Below are 17,095 nucleotides of genomic sequence, written 5' to 3' on the forward strand. Positions count from 1 at the left end.
CTTGATAAGACCGCTGTAAGCATCTCTCTAAATCTCAGCAAACGTGTCTTGACATTTAACCGTCATCTTGGTGGCGTTTTTATTTGTGATTCATTAGATGGATGGATGAAATGATCCCAAAGAAAATTCAAACATCCACAGGCGGACGGGTATTCAACTCATGTCGGAGGTCAGCAAGACAGGAAACAGTACGCTACCCACAAAAAGGGGACAAGAAGGAAAGTGGTCACTGAGGTTAGAGTGGGTTTGGGTGTGGTTGCAACAGCAATACAGAAAGACAGTCTAAACTTTCTAAAGAGAAAGTTGTGTAAAATGTCCTGAAACATTAAACCAGGGTTGTCCAAAGTGTGGCTCTAGGGCAAGGGTTTCACACTCAATTTACCTGGGGGCCGCTGGAGATGGGGTCTGGTTGTGGCTGGGCCGCATGAAGTATTGGGAATAGGGCTGGGAACGTCAGGGTACCCCACAATACAGTATGATACGCGATGCATGGCTCCCGATGATATCGATACAGTGAAAGGGTGAAACAAAAAACTAGTTTGTATTTTGCTGCATTCAGCTGGGATAGGCTCCAGCTTATTCGTGACCCTCATGAAGACAAGCGATACAAAAGGGGTGGAATTATTGCAGCATATTTTAACCAGACTGCAAGCAGCAATGGTACAAAAAGAATGAGGATGTTTTAGCAACATGAGTGCAAACAGGATTTTAGTTTCGGTGAAAAACAGTAAAGCTATTTTAAACTCATTCAGAAAACACGACATCTCATGTCTCTCAAGTAGATCAATGCTATAAAGCAGAATCATATCAAAAATAAATTTTATAGCATTTACACTACTCCATGTCTTGTCGCGTGCCGCAAAATATGACCCGGAGGGCCACAAATGGCCCACGGGCCGCGAGTTTGAGGGCCCTTCTGCTCTAGGCCTTTTTTTTTTTTTTTTTTTCCCCCTCTCAATTGGCCTGCAGCATTCTAAAAATATAATTTAACTCCGAAAAAACCTCCAGCAACAATGGAAAAATCAGCAGTAATTTTGCTAGAATAAAATCTAAATATTAAACAGAAAATTTCCGTAATTTTACAACCTTAACGTAATTTGAGGATGTCCTCAAAACTCCTTTCCTAACGAGAAACAAAAAATAAAGTTGTAATTGTATAAGATGGGAAAGAAGTCTAAATGTTATGGGTCTAAGTAATAGTCTAAATATGAGAATAAATTTATGAAGATTTTAGAAGAAAGTTGAAGTATTTGGAAGATTAAGAAATAAAAATGGGGGGAGGCAAAGAGCAAAGACTGAAGTTCATACTAATATGCTTTTTCATCAGTATGAAGTATATGTAACTTAGAAAATATCAAAGTGGCCCTTGCATTTTTCAGTATGTGGCCCTTGGTAGAACAAGTCTGGACACCCCTGCGTTAACCAGTTGGACATGTGCACTAAAAAATTTAGGGTAGGTCATATTAAGTTTACCTGTAAAAGGTTATATAAAGTATATACAGTGCATATAGTGACTGGAACAACAAGATCGCAGGTAGAAGCAGCCGAAATGAGTTTTCTCCGTAGGGTGGCTGGGCTGTCCCTTATAGATAACGTGAGAAGCACTGTCATGCTGGAGAAAGTCGGAGAAGAACCACTGCTCCTCCGTATTGAGAGGAACCAGATGAGGTGGCTCAGGCATCCATGGGGGAGGCGTCCAACCGGTAGGACCCCGGACACATTGGAGAGATTGCTGTATTTCTCATCTGGCCTGGGAACGCCCCGGGATCCGCCGGAACGAAGTAGCTGGGGAGAGGGAAGTCTGGGCTTCCATGCTTAGGCTGCTGCCCCCGCGACCCGATCTCGGATAAGCGGAAGAAGATGGATAGAATTTGTTCCGAAAAAGGTCCAACAAAAACCGAAACTGGGTTTGTGATGTATTTGTATCATAAAACGTGCCCGTTAGCAATGCGGAGCGTGCTTTGTTTGGGTACTCGATTCCACGGAATGACACTACACAACAGGGCAAAGGGACTGCTTTGGTTACGAGCAATGTTGTACAACAGAGAGTGCTTGAAAACAAAAATTTTGCCAAAAATGTTTATCAAAAAATTAATCATAGGAAAACTGGGGCAAGGTTTGACTGTACCTCATATTTACCTATCCCATACAGTACATTTGGGTACATGTAAAGGTGGGTCGTGCGCTAAAAAAAAAGGTATGTTTTCTTTTGAATGAGGTTCGAAATTGTACAAAATACAGGGAAAGCGTATTGTGAGTGACTTAAAATTGCATTTCAATTGCACGCGAGATTTATGCGTTACATTCATTTTGAAAAGCGGGCAGCAGCGGAATTTGCATAACACTATCTTGCCACAATAAAAAAAAAGATGCCCTTGTGAACATTACAACAATCCAGCAGGATTTGCAAGGCAGCTTTGTTGTGTTTTAAGTTCACTCCTCAGATGGCTGACTGTGTGTGTGTGTGTGTTGTGTCAAAAATGCATTCTGATGCTCGGTATTTTTCCAGCCTTAGCCAAGCTTCTGGGGTTCATTGTTTGATTCTATTAGGCAGAGACACAAGCTCCCCTCATGCCTGTCACGGATTCCTTCCTGCAAGTGCAGATGCTTGAATATATTACGGCCTGTAAAGCAATTGTGCGCCATAATAATGAAATTGTATTCCCTGCGTGAGTTTTAACACGACTGTGCTAAAAGGTAAAAAAGGTAGCAGAGAACATCTTTTTTTGTTTGCACATCGTCACTGGGTGTGGTGAGGCTTGAGTGGTTTGCCCTCTTGTTGATTTGTTTTTTTTGCATGTTTGTCACACTTAAATGTTTGAGATCAAACAAATTGAATTTAAATTTTACTGCCGGTATGTTCTTTTTTTCTAAAATGCAGCGTTACTTTTACACCAGACGTGACGGAACACACCTTCCAAAAAGTTAAACTTCTGTCTCGTCAGACCACGAAGTATTCTCCCAAAGGTCTTGGGATCATCAAAATGTTTTTGACAGGACTTCAGTGGGGGGCTGGGAGGGCGGACTTAAGGGAGCCGGGCCTCTACCACAGCTCAGCGGAGCTGGAGAAGGTCTAAAGGGCCCGGTCATTTGCCCCGCCCCTGGCCCGGCTCTGATTAGTTCTGTTGGTGCTGGCATATACAGTAGGGGCTGTTGCATACAGTACAGCAGACTAGTAACTGAGCATTTGAGCCTCCCATTAAAATGTCTATAGTATTTATGGCACACGACTCGCATTTTATTCACTTTCACGTCTCTCAAACTATGGTGCATTTAAAGACTTCTGAACAAAGAGGGAAATCTCAACGCTTGACGAAACAACATCAGTGGAGTATTTGTATTTAAACTGTGGTACATGTATGCTGCGATTGGCTGGCGACAGCCCAGGGCGTGCCCCGCTTCTCGCGACCCCGCAACCCTAATTAGGATAAGCGGCATAGAAAACAGATGGAGGGTACATGAATGCTGCATTTTACATGTATTTATAACACATTACCAATTTACAGTGAATGAGATGTGTTTTCTGGGGAAAAATGTCCTATTTTCAGAGACCAAAAATGTGAGACTTCACTGTATCGATGTGCATTAATGTACATTTTGGTCTACCTTTCTATCCAGGTTCTGTCTCTGGGCGCCGATGTGTTGCCGGAATACAAGCTTCAGGCTCCTCGCATCCACAGTTGGACAGTATTGCACTACAGCCCCTTCAAGGCGGTTTGGGATTGGCTCATCCTGCTGCTGGTCATCTACACTGCCATTCTGACACCGTACTCAGCCGCTTTCCTCCTAAATGACATGGTAGGTGTGGGTCAGGCGTCGGTTTTTAATATTGCTGTCAAAATTAATGTGTTAATCCAGATTAATTTGCATGATTCATTTGATGAAAAAGTCTAACAGAATTGCCAAAAGGAAAAGGCTTCTTGAGACGTCATCTGTACTTCTGTGTAGAAGGTGTCGGACGTTTCGCTCCTCATCCGAAGAGCTTCGTCAGCAAACTAATAAGTGCTGGTAGCTTAGGCCTTAAATACAGTAAGAGTGGGCGGAATTGGTGTGCCAACACCCTCCTCCTATTGGTTCGTTACACTAAGCTTGCATTCCTCATCTTTACAGTGGTATAATCCTATCCTGTTATTCACACCTACGATAAAAGGGAAGTGTCGCTCCCTGAATTGGGTATGAACGACTCTGATACTGGCTTGTTAGCATCTATTGTTCTGGCTCGGCCCTGCCTTCACCTCATTTGCAAGACTAAGAGCTGTGGGTTTTGGCTTTTCACATCTGTCCCCACCTCAGCAGCAGTCTCGGTGGTGAGGAAGAGACTGCTCGAGGACTCAACTCTGCATCGGAGAACAAAACTTAGTGCTGACCACATCTGCCAATTACTGGAAATTTGCCTTAACACCACATATTTTCAGTTTAGAGGGAAATTCTACAGACAAATTCATGGTTGTGCTATGGGCTCACCAGTCTCACCCATAGTGGCGAATCTGTACATGGAAGAGATGGAGAAACAGGCTCTCACATCCTTCTCAGGGACAAAACCAAGGCACTGGTTTAGATACGTGGATGACACCTTTGTCATAATCAAAAAACAAGAAATTCAGTCTTTCACAGATCACATCAATGCGGTGGACACCAATATCAAATTTACTCGCGAGGACACTAAAGAAAACCAACTAGCCTTCTTAGACTGCAAGGTAATTATAGGAAAGGACAGACAGCTACTTACAGAGGTCTTTAGAAAGGCCACACACACTGACCAATACCTGCTTTTTGAATCAAACCATCCACTACAACATAAACTAGGGGTTATTAGGACCCTCCAACATAGAGCGGAACAAATACCAACTAGTGCTGAGGGAAAGAAAAAGGAGACACAACATGTCCAGAGAGCGCTCTCAACCTGTGGGTACCCACGGTGGGCTTTTAACAAATGTCAAAAGAAGAGAGTAGGGAAAGAAACCCAAAAGCCCACAGAAGCTAAAAGGAGAGGAGTGGTAGTCCCTTATGTAGCGGGGGTCTCCGAAAAACTCCAGAGGATCTTATGGCAACACAAAATTCCTACCTATTTCAAACCAGTAAATACCCTGAGACAAAAATTAGTGCATCCTAAAGACAAGGCTCCAAACCAGAAACAGAGCAATGTGGTCTATTCCATCCACTGTAAAGATGAGGAATGCAAAGAGCACTACATTGGGGAAACTAAGCAAATGCTCCAAAAAAGGCTTTATCAACATCGCAGGGACAATGCTAGTGGTCCTCAATCAGCAGTACATCTACACCTGAAAGCTACCAATCACTCTTTTCAGGACAGCGAGGTAAAGATTTTGGCCAAAGAAAACAGATGGTTTGAAAGAGGAGTAAAGGAAGCTATTTTTGTCAAACAACAGAACCCATCATTGAATCGGAATGGTGGTTTGAGGTTCAATTTGGACCCTGTGTTCAGCAGGTTACTGAGACCAAAACCCACAGCTCTTAGTCTTGCAAATGAGGTGAAGGCAGGGCCGAGCCAGAACAATAGATGCTAACAAGCCAGTATCAGAGTCGTTCATACCCAATTCAGGGAGCGACACTTCCCTTTTATCGTAGGTGTGAATAACAGGATAGGATTATACCACTGTAAAGATGAGGAATGCAAGCTTAGTGTAACGAACCAATAGGAGGAGGGTGTTGGCACACCAATTCCGCCCACTCTTACTGTATTTAAGGCCTAAGCTACCAGCACTTATTAGTTTGCTGACGAAGCTCTTCGGATGAGGAGCGAAACGTCCGACACCTTCTACACAGAAGTACAGATGACGTCTCAAGAAGCCTTTTCCTCGATGGACAACTCCTGTACGACTGAGAGCCTACACAGAAGAATTGCCAAAAGGTTTGCAACTTGCCTGTCAATATGCATTGCACAAGACACCATCAAGCAGCACAATAATGGCAAAAATGAAAAAAGAATGTCAGTCTCGTCGATTGAACCTGATCATAGACTCAACTCAAATAGAGATAAGCTTTGACTTATTAAAATGATTATACAAAACCATTTAATTACAGTGGAACCCGTTTAAGTCGGCCCTGTTCATATCCACAACCCGTCTATGTCTACCAACTCAAGTCCTGTTATTATTAAAAAGTGCTGGCTTAAAGCCGGCATTGACATCCATGGTCGACATAAAATGTGAGAGCCACAAGGGGTCGTTTCTATTAAAAATGGTTTAGTTAATGTCGCCATATGCTGTGGAATTGTTAACTACGTCATTATCTTTAAGCAGCAGCACCAAAAACTCTTCATCCACACAAGTAGAGTTTTAAAATAGTCTGTCCACACCAATCAGAATCTTTAAAAAAAAAAAAAAAAAAAAAAAAAAAAAAAAAAAAAAAACAACCACAGCTGACTTGGTCGCAATATGGTGATGATCGATACATGCAACCCAGAAAACAATTAAGGCTTTTTTCAGTTTTGTTTACGTACGTGTCACCCAAAGTCAGTAACTCCATTATCCATGTTCGGTTGTTAAGGTTTTAAAAAAAAAAAAAAAAAAAAGTCGCGCAAAGTTTTTGAAAAACAATCTTTTCCAAAGCTCAGTTTTAAGGACAAAAACCCACATTTGCATGTGGATGAGAAGCCAAAACGCATAAAATCTGCGTTTTTAAAATTTTTATTCGTGGAGATGGTTAAGAAATACAGTATATGAAAACTGAGCACTCAAAATATGCACAAATGGACAAAAATGTAGGTTTAAACATTCTTTGTTGTTGTTTAAAGGCAAAAGTCCCAAGTAAATACGCGCGCAATGGTTATTTTTGGTTTCGGTTATGTGCATACCCACTTCTGTCCAAGGGGCGTCGTCTTAAGGGGTTCCACTGTATTAAATTAATTCAAGTTAAATGACTGGATAAGCCATAAAAATGATTGTTTTAAATAAATTACTCCTGGTTGTTATGATAAATTCCAAAAGGATTGAAGATCGTACATAAAAATCAATATTGGATGTCCTTTATTAGAACAAATGAATGGTATCTGCTGACTGCTTTGGCAAAAGACTAAGAAGTTCTGTTGGAGGAGTCAAGTATCTGCATGCAAACTACAGCAACAGGAAAGGAGAAAAAAGGCATCAGATTGGTGTCGGCAGATATACAACGTTGCAGTGTCAGTACTGGGCATGTACAAAGTGGTATCAAGCCATCCATAATACTATGTAATGTACACATTTACCATTATCAAAATGATTTCAATCCCTGACCGTATTGGATGAATTTGAGTAAACGCAAGCTCTTGCACCATTCTAGCATAAACAAGAAAAACACCGGTAATTGAGACCCCCATAAAAATGTATATGTTGGCTCTCTAAAACAAACCAAGAAAAGGTAATCAAAGCAAACACCTCCCACTCCCAGTGCTAGCAAAAAACAGACAAATGTAGCTGCACCACACAGACTGAGCGGGTATCGGAATAAACGCCGACACGCTATAAAAATGCTAATTATTTTTTACTAATTTAAAGAGGTGGGAGAAAGTCAGTGCCTTGCACATCTATCTCACAAGTCAAGTAAAGACGTGCAAGTCAAGTCCGAAGTCATAGGTGTGAAATTTTCCTCAAGTCATGAGCACTGTTTTACGGCGTGTTAGGGCTGCATTGAAAAAAAAAAAAAAAAAATCGGATATTTTGAGAATAAAAGTTGTACATTTATGACAAAGTCGTAAATTTCCGAAAAAAAAAAACTAACATTACAAGAATAGTCATAATATTGCGTGTCATGTCATACGTGTCAGTGGGAAAATAGAGCACAGCTCTTCAGGAAGGAAAATTTCCTCTTGCTTTTGGCACACTTTTATTTATTACGTCCTCACTTCCGCCTTCCTTACTCTGCCCCCTCCACATTTTACTCAACATATACACTAATCTCACACTACGATACATGATATTTAGCTCACAATACAATATGTATGGCAATATTCGGTTGACGATACAATTCTATCCTGTATACTTGCATCATTACCTGCAAGGCACGCCAAGTACCTTTCTGTTGGGCAAGTGTGCGCATAGGCTTCTCAAAATACCTTGCATTTATATAAAATAGTATTGTTTTGTCACACTTAAATGTTTCAGATCAAACTAATTTAATTAGTCAACAACAACACAAAATGCAGTTTTTAAATAAAACGTTTGATTAAGGAAGAAAAAATGCAAACCGACATGGTCCTGGGTGAAAAAGTGGTGAAAACACGGAACAGTGTTGAACCTTCCCAGGAGTGGATGGCCAACCAAAATGACCAGAGATGCTGAAGGAGAATGTCCAGCCATCTGTTGGTGACCTCAGGCTGAAACCAACCTGGGTTCTGCAGCAGGAAAATGATCCAAAACACACCAGCAAGTCCACCTCTGAATGTCTGAAGAACAACAAAATGACCTGAATCCTATTCAGATGCTGTGGCATGACCTTTAAAAAGGTGCTTCATGCTGTGGCTGAATGACAACAATTCTGCAAAGATGAGTGGACTAAAATTCCTCCCCAGCGCTGTAAGAGACTCATTGCAAGTTATCACAACGCTTGATTGCAGTTGCTGCTCTAAGGGTGGCCCAATCAGTTATTAGGTTTAGAGGCCAATCACTTTTTCCCTCCACAAAAAGGGCCATGTAGGTTTTTTTTTTTTTTTTTCCTCCCTTAAAAGTTTCATGTGTTCAGTTGTTGACTAACATTTAAATTTGTTTGATGATCTGAAACATTTATGTGAGACAAACATGCAAAAAAAATAAATCATGAAGGGGCAAACACTATTATATTAGTGTAGTATATTAGTGTGTAAACGTCTGTATTTCAATGCCCACGTACATGAGTGTCATATAGGGTGGGGAGGGGGAAATTGTGGTAGTTACATTTTGTGTCCTCATGTTACCTGTTGTGTTATTTTTGGTTGCACCGTGAGTGAGGCAGGCGTTTGGTTTCTTAAGCTCCTGTTGGTTTGTGATGTGTGAGTAAGGGTGTAAATTTAAAAAAAAAAGCTTCATTATGGAGATTGTAAGGACAAAATGTGTTTTCCCACAAAAAAAATAAAAATAAAAAGCTGATCAAAACTCCCAAAATATGGGTATATCAACTGTATACACTTACAACATTGGACAATGAGTATAAATCATTTTGGACATGGAACTTTGTCAAAATGTAAAAAGTGATAAAACAGCAAACTTAAAGTCTTCCAGTCTGTTGTGTGTTATTCCTAATTTTGGTCTTTTTTTATCCTGATAGTATATGTTCACTTACCTGCGGGCGGTAGACTCTCGAGATCTGTCGTCTAATTTTAGCAGCGCGATTATGATCTTCTCTTGTCTTTTTATATCATCCTTTCATCTCAGGAAGAAGCAGCCATGCAGAGCTGTGGTTACTCGTGTTCTCCTCTCAATGTGGTGGACCTCATAGTGGACATTATGTTTATTATTGACATCGTCATCAACTTCAGGTCTAAATGACATCTATAAGCAGTTACTGTGATGCAACCTGTGCCGTGTCGTTTGGTTGTGACTGATTTCTTCTTCACAGGACCACGTATGTCAACTCCAACGATGAGGTGGTGAGCCACCCGGTGCGTATCGCCGTGCACTATTTTAAAGGCTGGTTCCTCATTGACATGGTGGCTGCCATTCCCTTCGACCTTCTCATTTACCGCAGTGGAGAGGAGGTATGCCACACTGGAGAGAGGGCAGAAGGAAGGGGAGATACGTAACATATTCCAGATAGCCGGAGAGCTACAGTATAACATTCTCTCACAAACTTGGCAGGTACATATAGAGATGCTTGTCCAGGAGCGACACTGTACATGCAGAAATGTTCAAGGTTACATTTATATATAAGACATAAGTGTTAAAAAACGTTATATGACACAAGAGATGGTCAATATTCACTTCCGCTTGCTTAAAAAGGAGCTGGATCTATATTTGGGCAAGTACTAGCCAAAATGGAACCTCTAATGAGCTTGTTAATACATCAAAAATTGTAGGTGGTCATTATTAAACATAAATTTGGCTTACGATGTCATAAGAAATAACGCTAGAACTATCACACAACAGGTAGATACTGTAAATACACAGGGCAACTACTACTACTAGTAGGATAAAGAACAATGCAAACATGCATTTTGAGCAACCATTTACAAAAAAAGGTGCCACAAGGCATGCTGGGAGTGTTTCCAACTTCGCAGCATGCTTTGCTAAAGTTCCGCGTTTATTATTCCCCATTGTGGTAGTAGCTGCCGTATGTTTGTTTACTTACCTGTTACATGGTGCTGTCATCGTGAATGTAGTTAGTGTTCTCTCTAGTGAAGTAAGCAAGTACCTGTACACCTAATGTGTCGGGTAAATGAGGGGAAAAAAAGTAGTGTTTTTCAAATCATAACTTCAAATATAAGACCAAAAAGACCATATGTATAAGAGTCAGAGTAATTCAATTTAAATTATTTTAAACAACCCCTGACTGTCTTTCGCTTGTGAATCGAATGTCGTTAGCAGCGGCGCCATGACACTAAAGTGTTTCGGAACCGAAACATGGTATCGTTTGAATTTGGTCGGTGCCTATAAAAGTATGGTTACCGGTACCCATCCCTACTGTTGCAGCCGTAGCCAATGCCATGCTAAAAGTCAACTCTGAACCCCCAATGTCACTTCCTGTCTTCCCCCCCAGCACCAGAACACATTTATAGCAACACACAAGCATCTGTCTTATTTATGTCTTAAATTACTTATTTTCTTATTATTTCTATTATATTTGGTAATACATTGTAAAGGAGACAATGTTATTATTGTTGCATGTCTAGAGAGCACCAATAGTGTTAAACATATTTAGAAGGTTGTCAACAAGTTTTCTATGAATATTCGATTGATAAATTACAAATCCTAGTTTGCGGAAATTATCACTTATCACAGTCGGATCTAGAACCAATGAACGGCGATAAAAGGGGGATTATTGTACCTCAATGTGTCCAAGCGAGCACATCTTAAGGTCAGGAAGCAACAATAACTTGGAATTGAGCAACAAGGCAGTCCAGGAAGATGCTGGAGAAAAAGAGGGAAAAGGTCGTAACAAAAACCTACCTCTAAGAAAGGGCGACAAAAGACTAAACATGCAAAAAAAATTAGGAATCAAATTTAGCGTGGCCGCTACTACCAAGCAGAATAGAGCAGTAATGCCCAACCAGTTGGTGCGCAGTGAGAAATCCTCCGATCTACCATGGGAAATTATCCAATCTCACTTAAATGGTGTGAAAATTATATTTAGTACAAATAATGTAGCGTGGTTCAACTATCTATACAAGTGATACCTAGTGCCAGGCAGCACAGTTAAATGCTCTTCCACTGGAAGGCAGAAAGCACATGAACAACCTGTGTATCCACAGAACAAGTCATGACACACTGCTGTGCAGATTAGCTCAATCAGGACTAATTGCAGATTGTGTCCACCTGCCTCGTTGCTCCACCACCAGCCACTACACAAAGCTGCCTGCAAAACACAAACAGGGAATGCTGGTGGAAACAGGAATTTTCAACAATAAAAGCACAACTGTCATGCAGAGGATCACAAAGCGCCTGCACGGTAAAAATATTTTTGAAGCGGGGCAGTGTGATCCTGGAATGTTTGCAGGGTCTGGTCACGTACGGCATACGCACACATGGATACACGTTTACATTTGCAGTAACTAACATTAAGGCTAAATCAACGGCAGTATCTGAAACTGTAAGTGATATTTAATGACGGGGTGTGTGTGAAAGAGGCGAGGAGGAACAAGTTCACCAAGAGTCAGTAAGCAAGGGACCCTCTGAGGATGCCTCCTAATGAGAACGAAAACCACTGATGCTGAGGATGATTGAGTCACTCCACACAGCAGCTCTGCCCACGGTAATTCTAAGTGGTACTTAATCTCTGCTTAATGATATTTATATAAGTTTTAAAATCAGCATATGTTATTTATTGCATTTTTATGGAAAGGGTGATATGCGTGTTGAAACTCCCCAACATTCTAATAGTGTTTGGGTAGGCTCATTTCTTTGATGCTGGCCAGAAACGGCCACTGAGCCGAGAAATTGCAGATTATCCTCAGCATACAGTTATTTACCATGAGGGCTCACACATTCATAGTCACACACACACACACACACACAGGAGTACTCTGTCAGCGCAGTACAGTGGAACCCATTTATGTCGACGCCCACAAGCGGTTGTCGACATAACCGAAACCAAAACTAGCCATTGCTTGCACACTTGAGGGAGTTTAACATCGTTTTCCTCGATTTGTGCATATTTTTATTTGGATTCTTCTGTTTTCATATGATTTGATACTTTTCTCGAACATAGCTGATCCAGTGATTTGGTTTTAAGTCTTGACTATCATGACATTAAAGCTTTCATACTTCTTCTTTCAATCTTTCTTCCGGTGGCGAACAATGGGTGCATTATGTTGCCAGGCTTTTATTTTGAAGCTAACTCTGCACTGAACAGGAAGTGTAACACAATTAGTTATTTTGCTGTTGTCATTTCACTCTGCTTAGCGATAATGATGATGTTATGTTACGGACCCATTTTTCAAAGTAATTCCCCTATTGGTCGACCATCCATGCTGTTCCCCACAGGAGTACAACCTATCTGTGGCATTGGTTAGGCGCAAGATGAGGTCATCATCAAATTTGCATAATTGGCCATCACACAAAAAGATAGCCTCAAATCTATCTGTGGCGGTACAACTTTATCAGTGGCGGACCACCACAAATAAATGAATGCATGGAAACACTGACATGTCGACGTAGTTAGGAGGGCACTTTGTGGTAATCAGGGACTTGATGAGTCGGTCGACACAGATGGATTGTTGACATACAGCGGTGTGAAAAACTGTTTGCCCCTTCCTGGTTTCTTGGTTTTTTTGCATGCTTGTCACACTTAAATGTTTCAGATCATCAAACAAATTTAAATATTAGTCAATGACAACACAACTGAACACAAAATGCAGTTTTTAAATGACACTTTTTATGATTGAGGGAGAAAAATATCCAAACCTACATGGCCCTGTGTGAACAAGTGATCGGCCCCTAGCCTAATAACAGGTTGGGCCAGTTATGGTTCTGTTTATCACAGCAAGTTTCCAGGTCCTGAAGCAGCAAAACAGCCCCAGACCATCACACTACCACCACCATATTTTACTGGTGGTATGATGTGCTTTTTCTGAAATGTGGTGTTACTTTTACGCAAAATGTAATGGGACACACACCTTCCAAAAAGTTAAACTTTTGTCTCATCAGACCACAGAGTATTTTCCGAAAGTTCTTGTTTTCTGGCAAAATTGAGATGAGCATTAATGTTCTTTCTGTTCAGCAGTGTTTTTTGTCTTGGAAGTTTGCCATACAGGTCGTTTTTGCCCAGTGCCTTTCTTATGGTGGAGTCATGAACACTGACCTTAACTGAGGCAAGTGAGGCCGGCAGTTCTTTGGATGTTGTTGTGGGGTCTTTTGTGACCTCTTGGATGGGTCGTCGCTGTGCTCTTGGGGTCATTTTGGTTGGCCGGTCCTGGGAAGGTTCACCACTGTTCCGTGTTTTTGCCATTTGTGGATGATGGCTCTCACTGTGGTTGGCTGGAGTCCCAAAGCTTTAGAAATGGGGCGGGGGTTCATTTAAAAACTGCATTTTTGTGTTCAGTTGTGTTGTCATTGACTAATATTTAAATTTGTTTGATGAAATCAGAACGGGCCCAATCACTTTTTCACACCACTGTACTGCATGTGTTCCACTGTAATTTTTATTCACTCTATTAGTTGCATGAACTTAATCGGCAGTGAAGTTGCCCGCACAATTTCTTATGACTTCATGTCTTTTCCTCCTTTTCAGACCACCACTCTGATCGGCCTGCTGAAAACGGCTCGTCTGCTACGACTGGTCCGGGTAGCGAGGAAATTGGACCGCTACTCAGAATACGGCGCAGCTGTGCTCTTCCTCCTCATGTGCACCTTTGCCCTCATCGCTCACTGGCTGGCCTGCATCTGGTACAACACCCTCACAATGACCCCATGCACCATCACATGCAATGAACGTGCACATGTCAAGAATACTCACTGGTAAACCTGCACATCATTTAGGTCAAATGAGGCGTCCTTCATAGCAAGTGCTGTCCTATACCTCTCTGTTCACGTCGACGGCCCTCGGAATAACCATTACTAAAAATAAAACATTACTTGCACATGCACATTTACTTGAACCATATGGAGAACTTTTACCTTTTTTCCTCATTTCATGTTTTTATTTTGATTCTTGTTGATATATGTGCTCATAAATGACATGATATGCAGTAATTTTGTTGTATGTTTTGATTACAATGACAGAAAAGCTTTCATACGTGCAAAAAAATAATTCTTCCGGTTCACAGGATTAAACATTTTTGATTGAGGGATCATTAGAGCAAGCCTTTTTTCTGAGGGGGGGGGGGGGGCAATGTTTACACCAACAAGGAGACAAACTAAAGCTACAGAAGCAGAAATAAGTCATTTTTAAAAAATATATGGATACTATAACAACTTACCTGGTTTATGAATGTCAGATTGTTCTCGAAGGGACACAATTTTTAGGCATGATTTCATGCCTGGTGTGTAGAAATGTATCAAACAGACATATTTTAACACCAAAACTTATTTTTTGTTTTCAGAAATGAATTAAAATAGCCTGAAAATTATACTTGGGTATTTAGTTAGTCAGTGTCTGACGCAGCAGCTATAGTCTCCAAGCTAGAAATAATTACTGTCCTAATTAAACAACACTGTTGTCTAAAATACCATATTTCTCAATTCACACAGGTATCAATAGTATGATCATCTTTGCAGAAGTGTATTAGAAAGTATTCTGTAATTTAAAAAAGTGTCCGGTGTGGGCCTAACTACGTCAGAAGCGCTCAACTCAGTGAATTATTGCGGCCACTAGGCCTCGCCAAAAAAAGCAACCACCTCCCCACTTTAACTTACACCGACTTAAGCGGGTTCAACGATGCAACATATTGTTCAATAATTAATTGAAATCAAATTGACTGAAAATGTGTTAGCTGTCATGCAGCCAAGCTCAATCAAACATATCAGCATTGTTATTAGCCCGTTGTGTCAGGAAGCCATGGAGCTTTGTTTGCATGGAGTGAACCCTGAACTCGTGTGGCTGAGAGTCCCTGAATGGAACATTGATCCTAACTTTAGAAAAACCTGTGTAAAATACACAGTTTTTGTCGTATCATTGGAAAATGTCTAAATAGCTACACTGTTGTGGCCCCATTGTGTTTTTCAGTCCATACCTCCAAATTGGTTATTTTGAAGGCACATATTTCTAAAAAAAATAGGTGAGCCTGTAAAAATCTTTCTTCTTTTGTGTATTCAAACTCCTATTTGTCAGTGTCAGTAAGACTCGGACACATTCTGACTCTTAGGGAGCAAAATTCAGCTTGTCAGCTTTCAAAAGAGCCTCTACTCCAAAATGGTTCAAGGACAGCTTTGCATTTACTTTGAGTATAACTTTTTTAGACATTTGAGCCAAATAAAATCCTGGAATTAGAAGGGGTGAAGTCCCCTTTCACAAGTGCCATGATTGAGTGGCAGCTGGTGTAATCCGTCAGCTTGGATAGGCTCCAGGTCCTAAACAGGATGACGAATACATAAAATTGATCACTGGACGCATGAACTGCAGTGCAATAAGAACTTTGTGAAGGAGGGATAGGCTGATGTGTGAAAAATGGAAGAGAGTAACACAATGGAATAGAGGGGACATCTGGTAATTTGTGGGAGTGGAGTACGGTACGCCATAATTAACAGTTTGGTACGTACATCGGTGTTAAGGTCACGGTTCGGTTTATTTTGGGTGATGCAAGATGCAAAACATAAAACTTCTTAGCTTTTTTGTAAACAGCCTGAATGAGTTTTAAAATAAAACAAAAAAAAATGGTAACTGCTGGTTGGTAATTCTCGAATAAATCGAAAAATACGAATACAAATACATGTACCGTTGCACCACAAACTATAACTACATGTGTTTATTACGTACTAGTACTGTACAGTATCGTACTTTAGAGATACTGAACTCCTAGTTGCTACTGTTATGTGTTTGTTATGGGTTTTTTTTTCCTTCTGGAAAAGTATGAACTGTATATGACACGTTCTCCAAAACTGTGGACTGACAAGGGAGTCAAAATTTAAATAAAAAATGTTTACATTTTTCTCAAAATCTGTTTTCAATCATCGCCATATCATTAAAAAAAAACATGTAAAAAGATAACTGTGCAATGTGAAGTTCATGAAAAACAGCAGCAAATAAAACCTGTGATAACAGTTGTGATGATTGGACACCACGTGGTTTTAACGTCAAAATTTACGCAATAATGCGTAATTTATGTGGTGTAATTTGGCCCCATAAGTATAGCCTAGCTTCTTGCTTTGCAACAGAAGGCACTAATTAACACGTGTGAAAACGGAGGACATGAAAAGTGACTTTTTTTATTGGGTTTCCAAAGTTTCTGTACTTTGTCGATATTTTCTGTGTAGCAGAAATCGTGTGCGTATTTTGCAAACAGCACATCAACAATGACTTCCACAGCAAATCATTTAATTAAAAGTTCATTAAAGTTAATAAATTGATGATATTCCAGTTAGGTTTCCATGTCCCTTTTTTCCCCCACAAAACCCAGGATAAATAATCAATCAAGAAAAGGCCAAATGTTATCCAAGATTCATTTTATCATCACTACACCTCAATAATGTACCAATGACAACCACGGAATTTCCATTTTACCTACGACAAACAAATTCTAAATATACATAGAATAGAAGATGCTTGCAAAGATCTCTGCAGGTTTGGAGAACGTGTCATATACTAAAGAATGCTGCTTCACAGGGTCATCATTCAATATTTAGAACGGTCTTTATTCCTCCCAGGTATGCCATCGGTAACGTAGAGAGGAACGGCTCGATTGGATGGCTCCACACGCTGGGGGACCAACTGGGAAAACACTTCAATGATTCCATCCCAGGTACTTAGAATCTGAATAGCTGTGTTGGCATTGGTGTGTGCAGTTTGAAGGACACAGCATGTACAAGACAAA

The 17,095-nt window shown here is 40.6% G+C and overlaps 1 protein-coding gene across 2 annotated transcripts in view; it reads left to right on the plus strand.

Moving 5' to 3' along the window:
- The window catches only part of kcnh2b (potassium voltage-gated channel, subfamily H (eag-related), member 2b), a 281,282-nt gene that overhangs the window by 238,084 nt on the left and 26,103 nt on the right, over positions 1-17,095 (plus strand). For both annotated transcript variants that reach the window (XM_054765236.1, XM_054765237.1), the window contains 5 exons: positions 3,619-3,798; positions 9,348-9,451; positions 9,532-9,670; positions 13,858-14,012; positions 16,929-17,023. In XM_054765236.1, the coding sequence (XP_054621211.1) occupies positions 3,619-3,798; positions 9,348-9,451; positions 9,532-9,670; positions 13,858-14,012; positions 16,929-17,023 (673 nt within the window). The remainder of the gene's footprint in view (positions 1-3,618; positions 3,799-9,347; positions 9,452-9,531; positions 9,671-13,857; positions 14,013-16,928; positions 17,024-17,095) is intronic.

This window comes from Dunckerocampus dactyliophorus, chromosome 21, assembly GCF_027744805.1.
Source record: "Dunckerocampus dactyliophorus isolate RoL2022-P2 chromosome 21, RoL_Ddac_1.1, whole genome shotgun sequence".
In the NCBI taxonomy this organism is placed as follows: Eukaryota; Metazoa; Chordata; class Actinopteri; order Syngnathiformes; family Syngnathidae; genus Dunckerocampus; species Dunckerocampus dactyliophorus.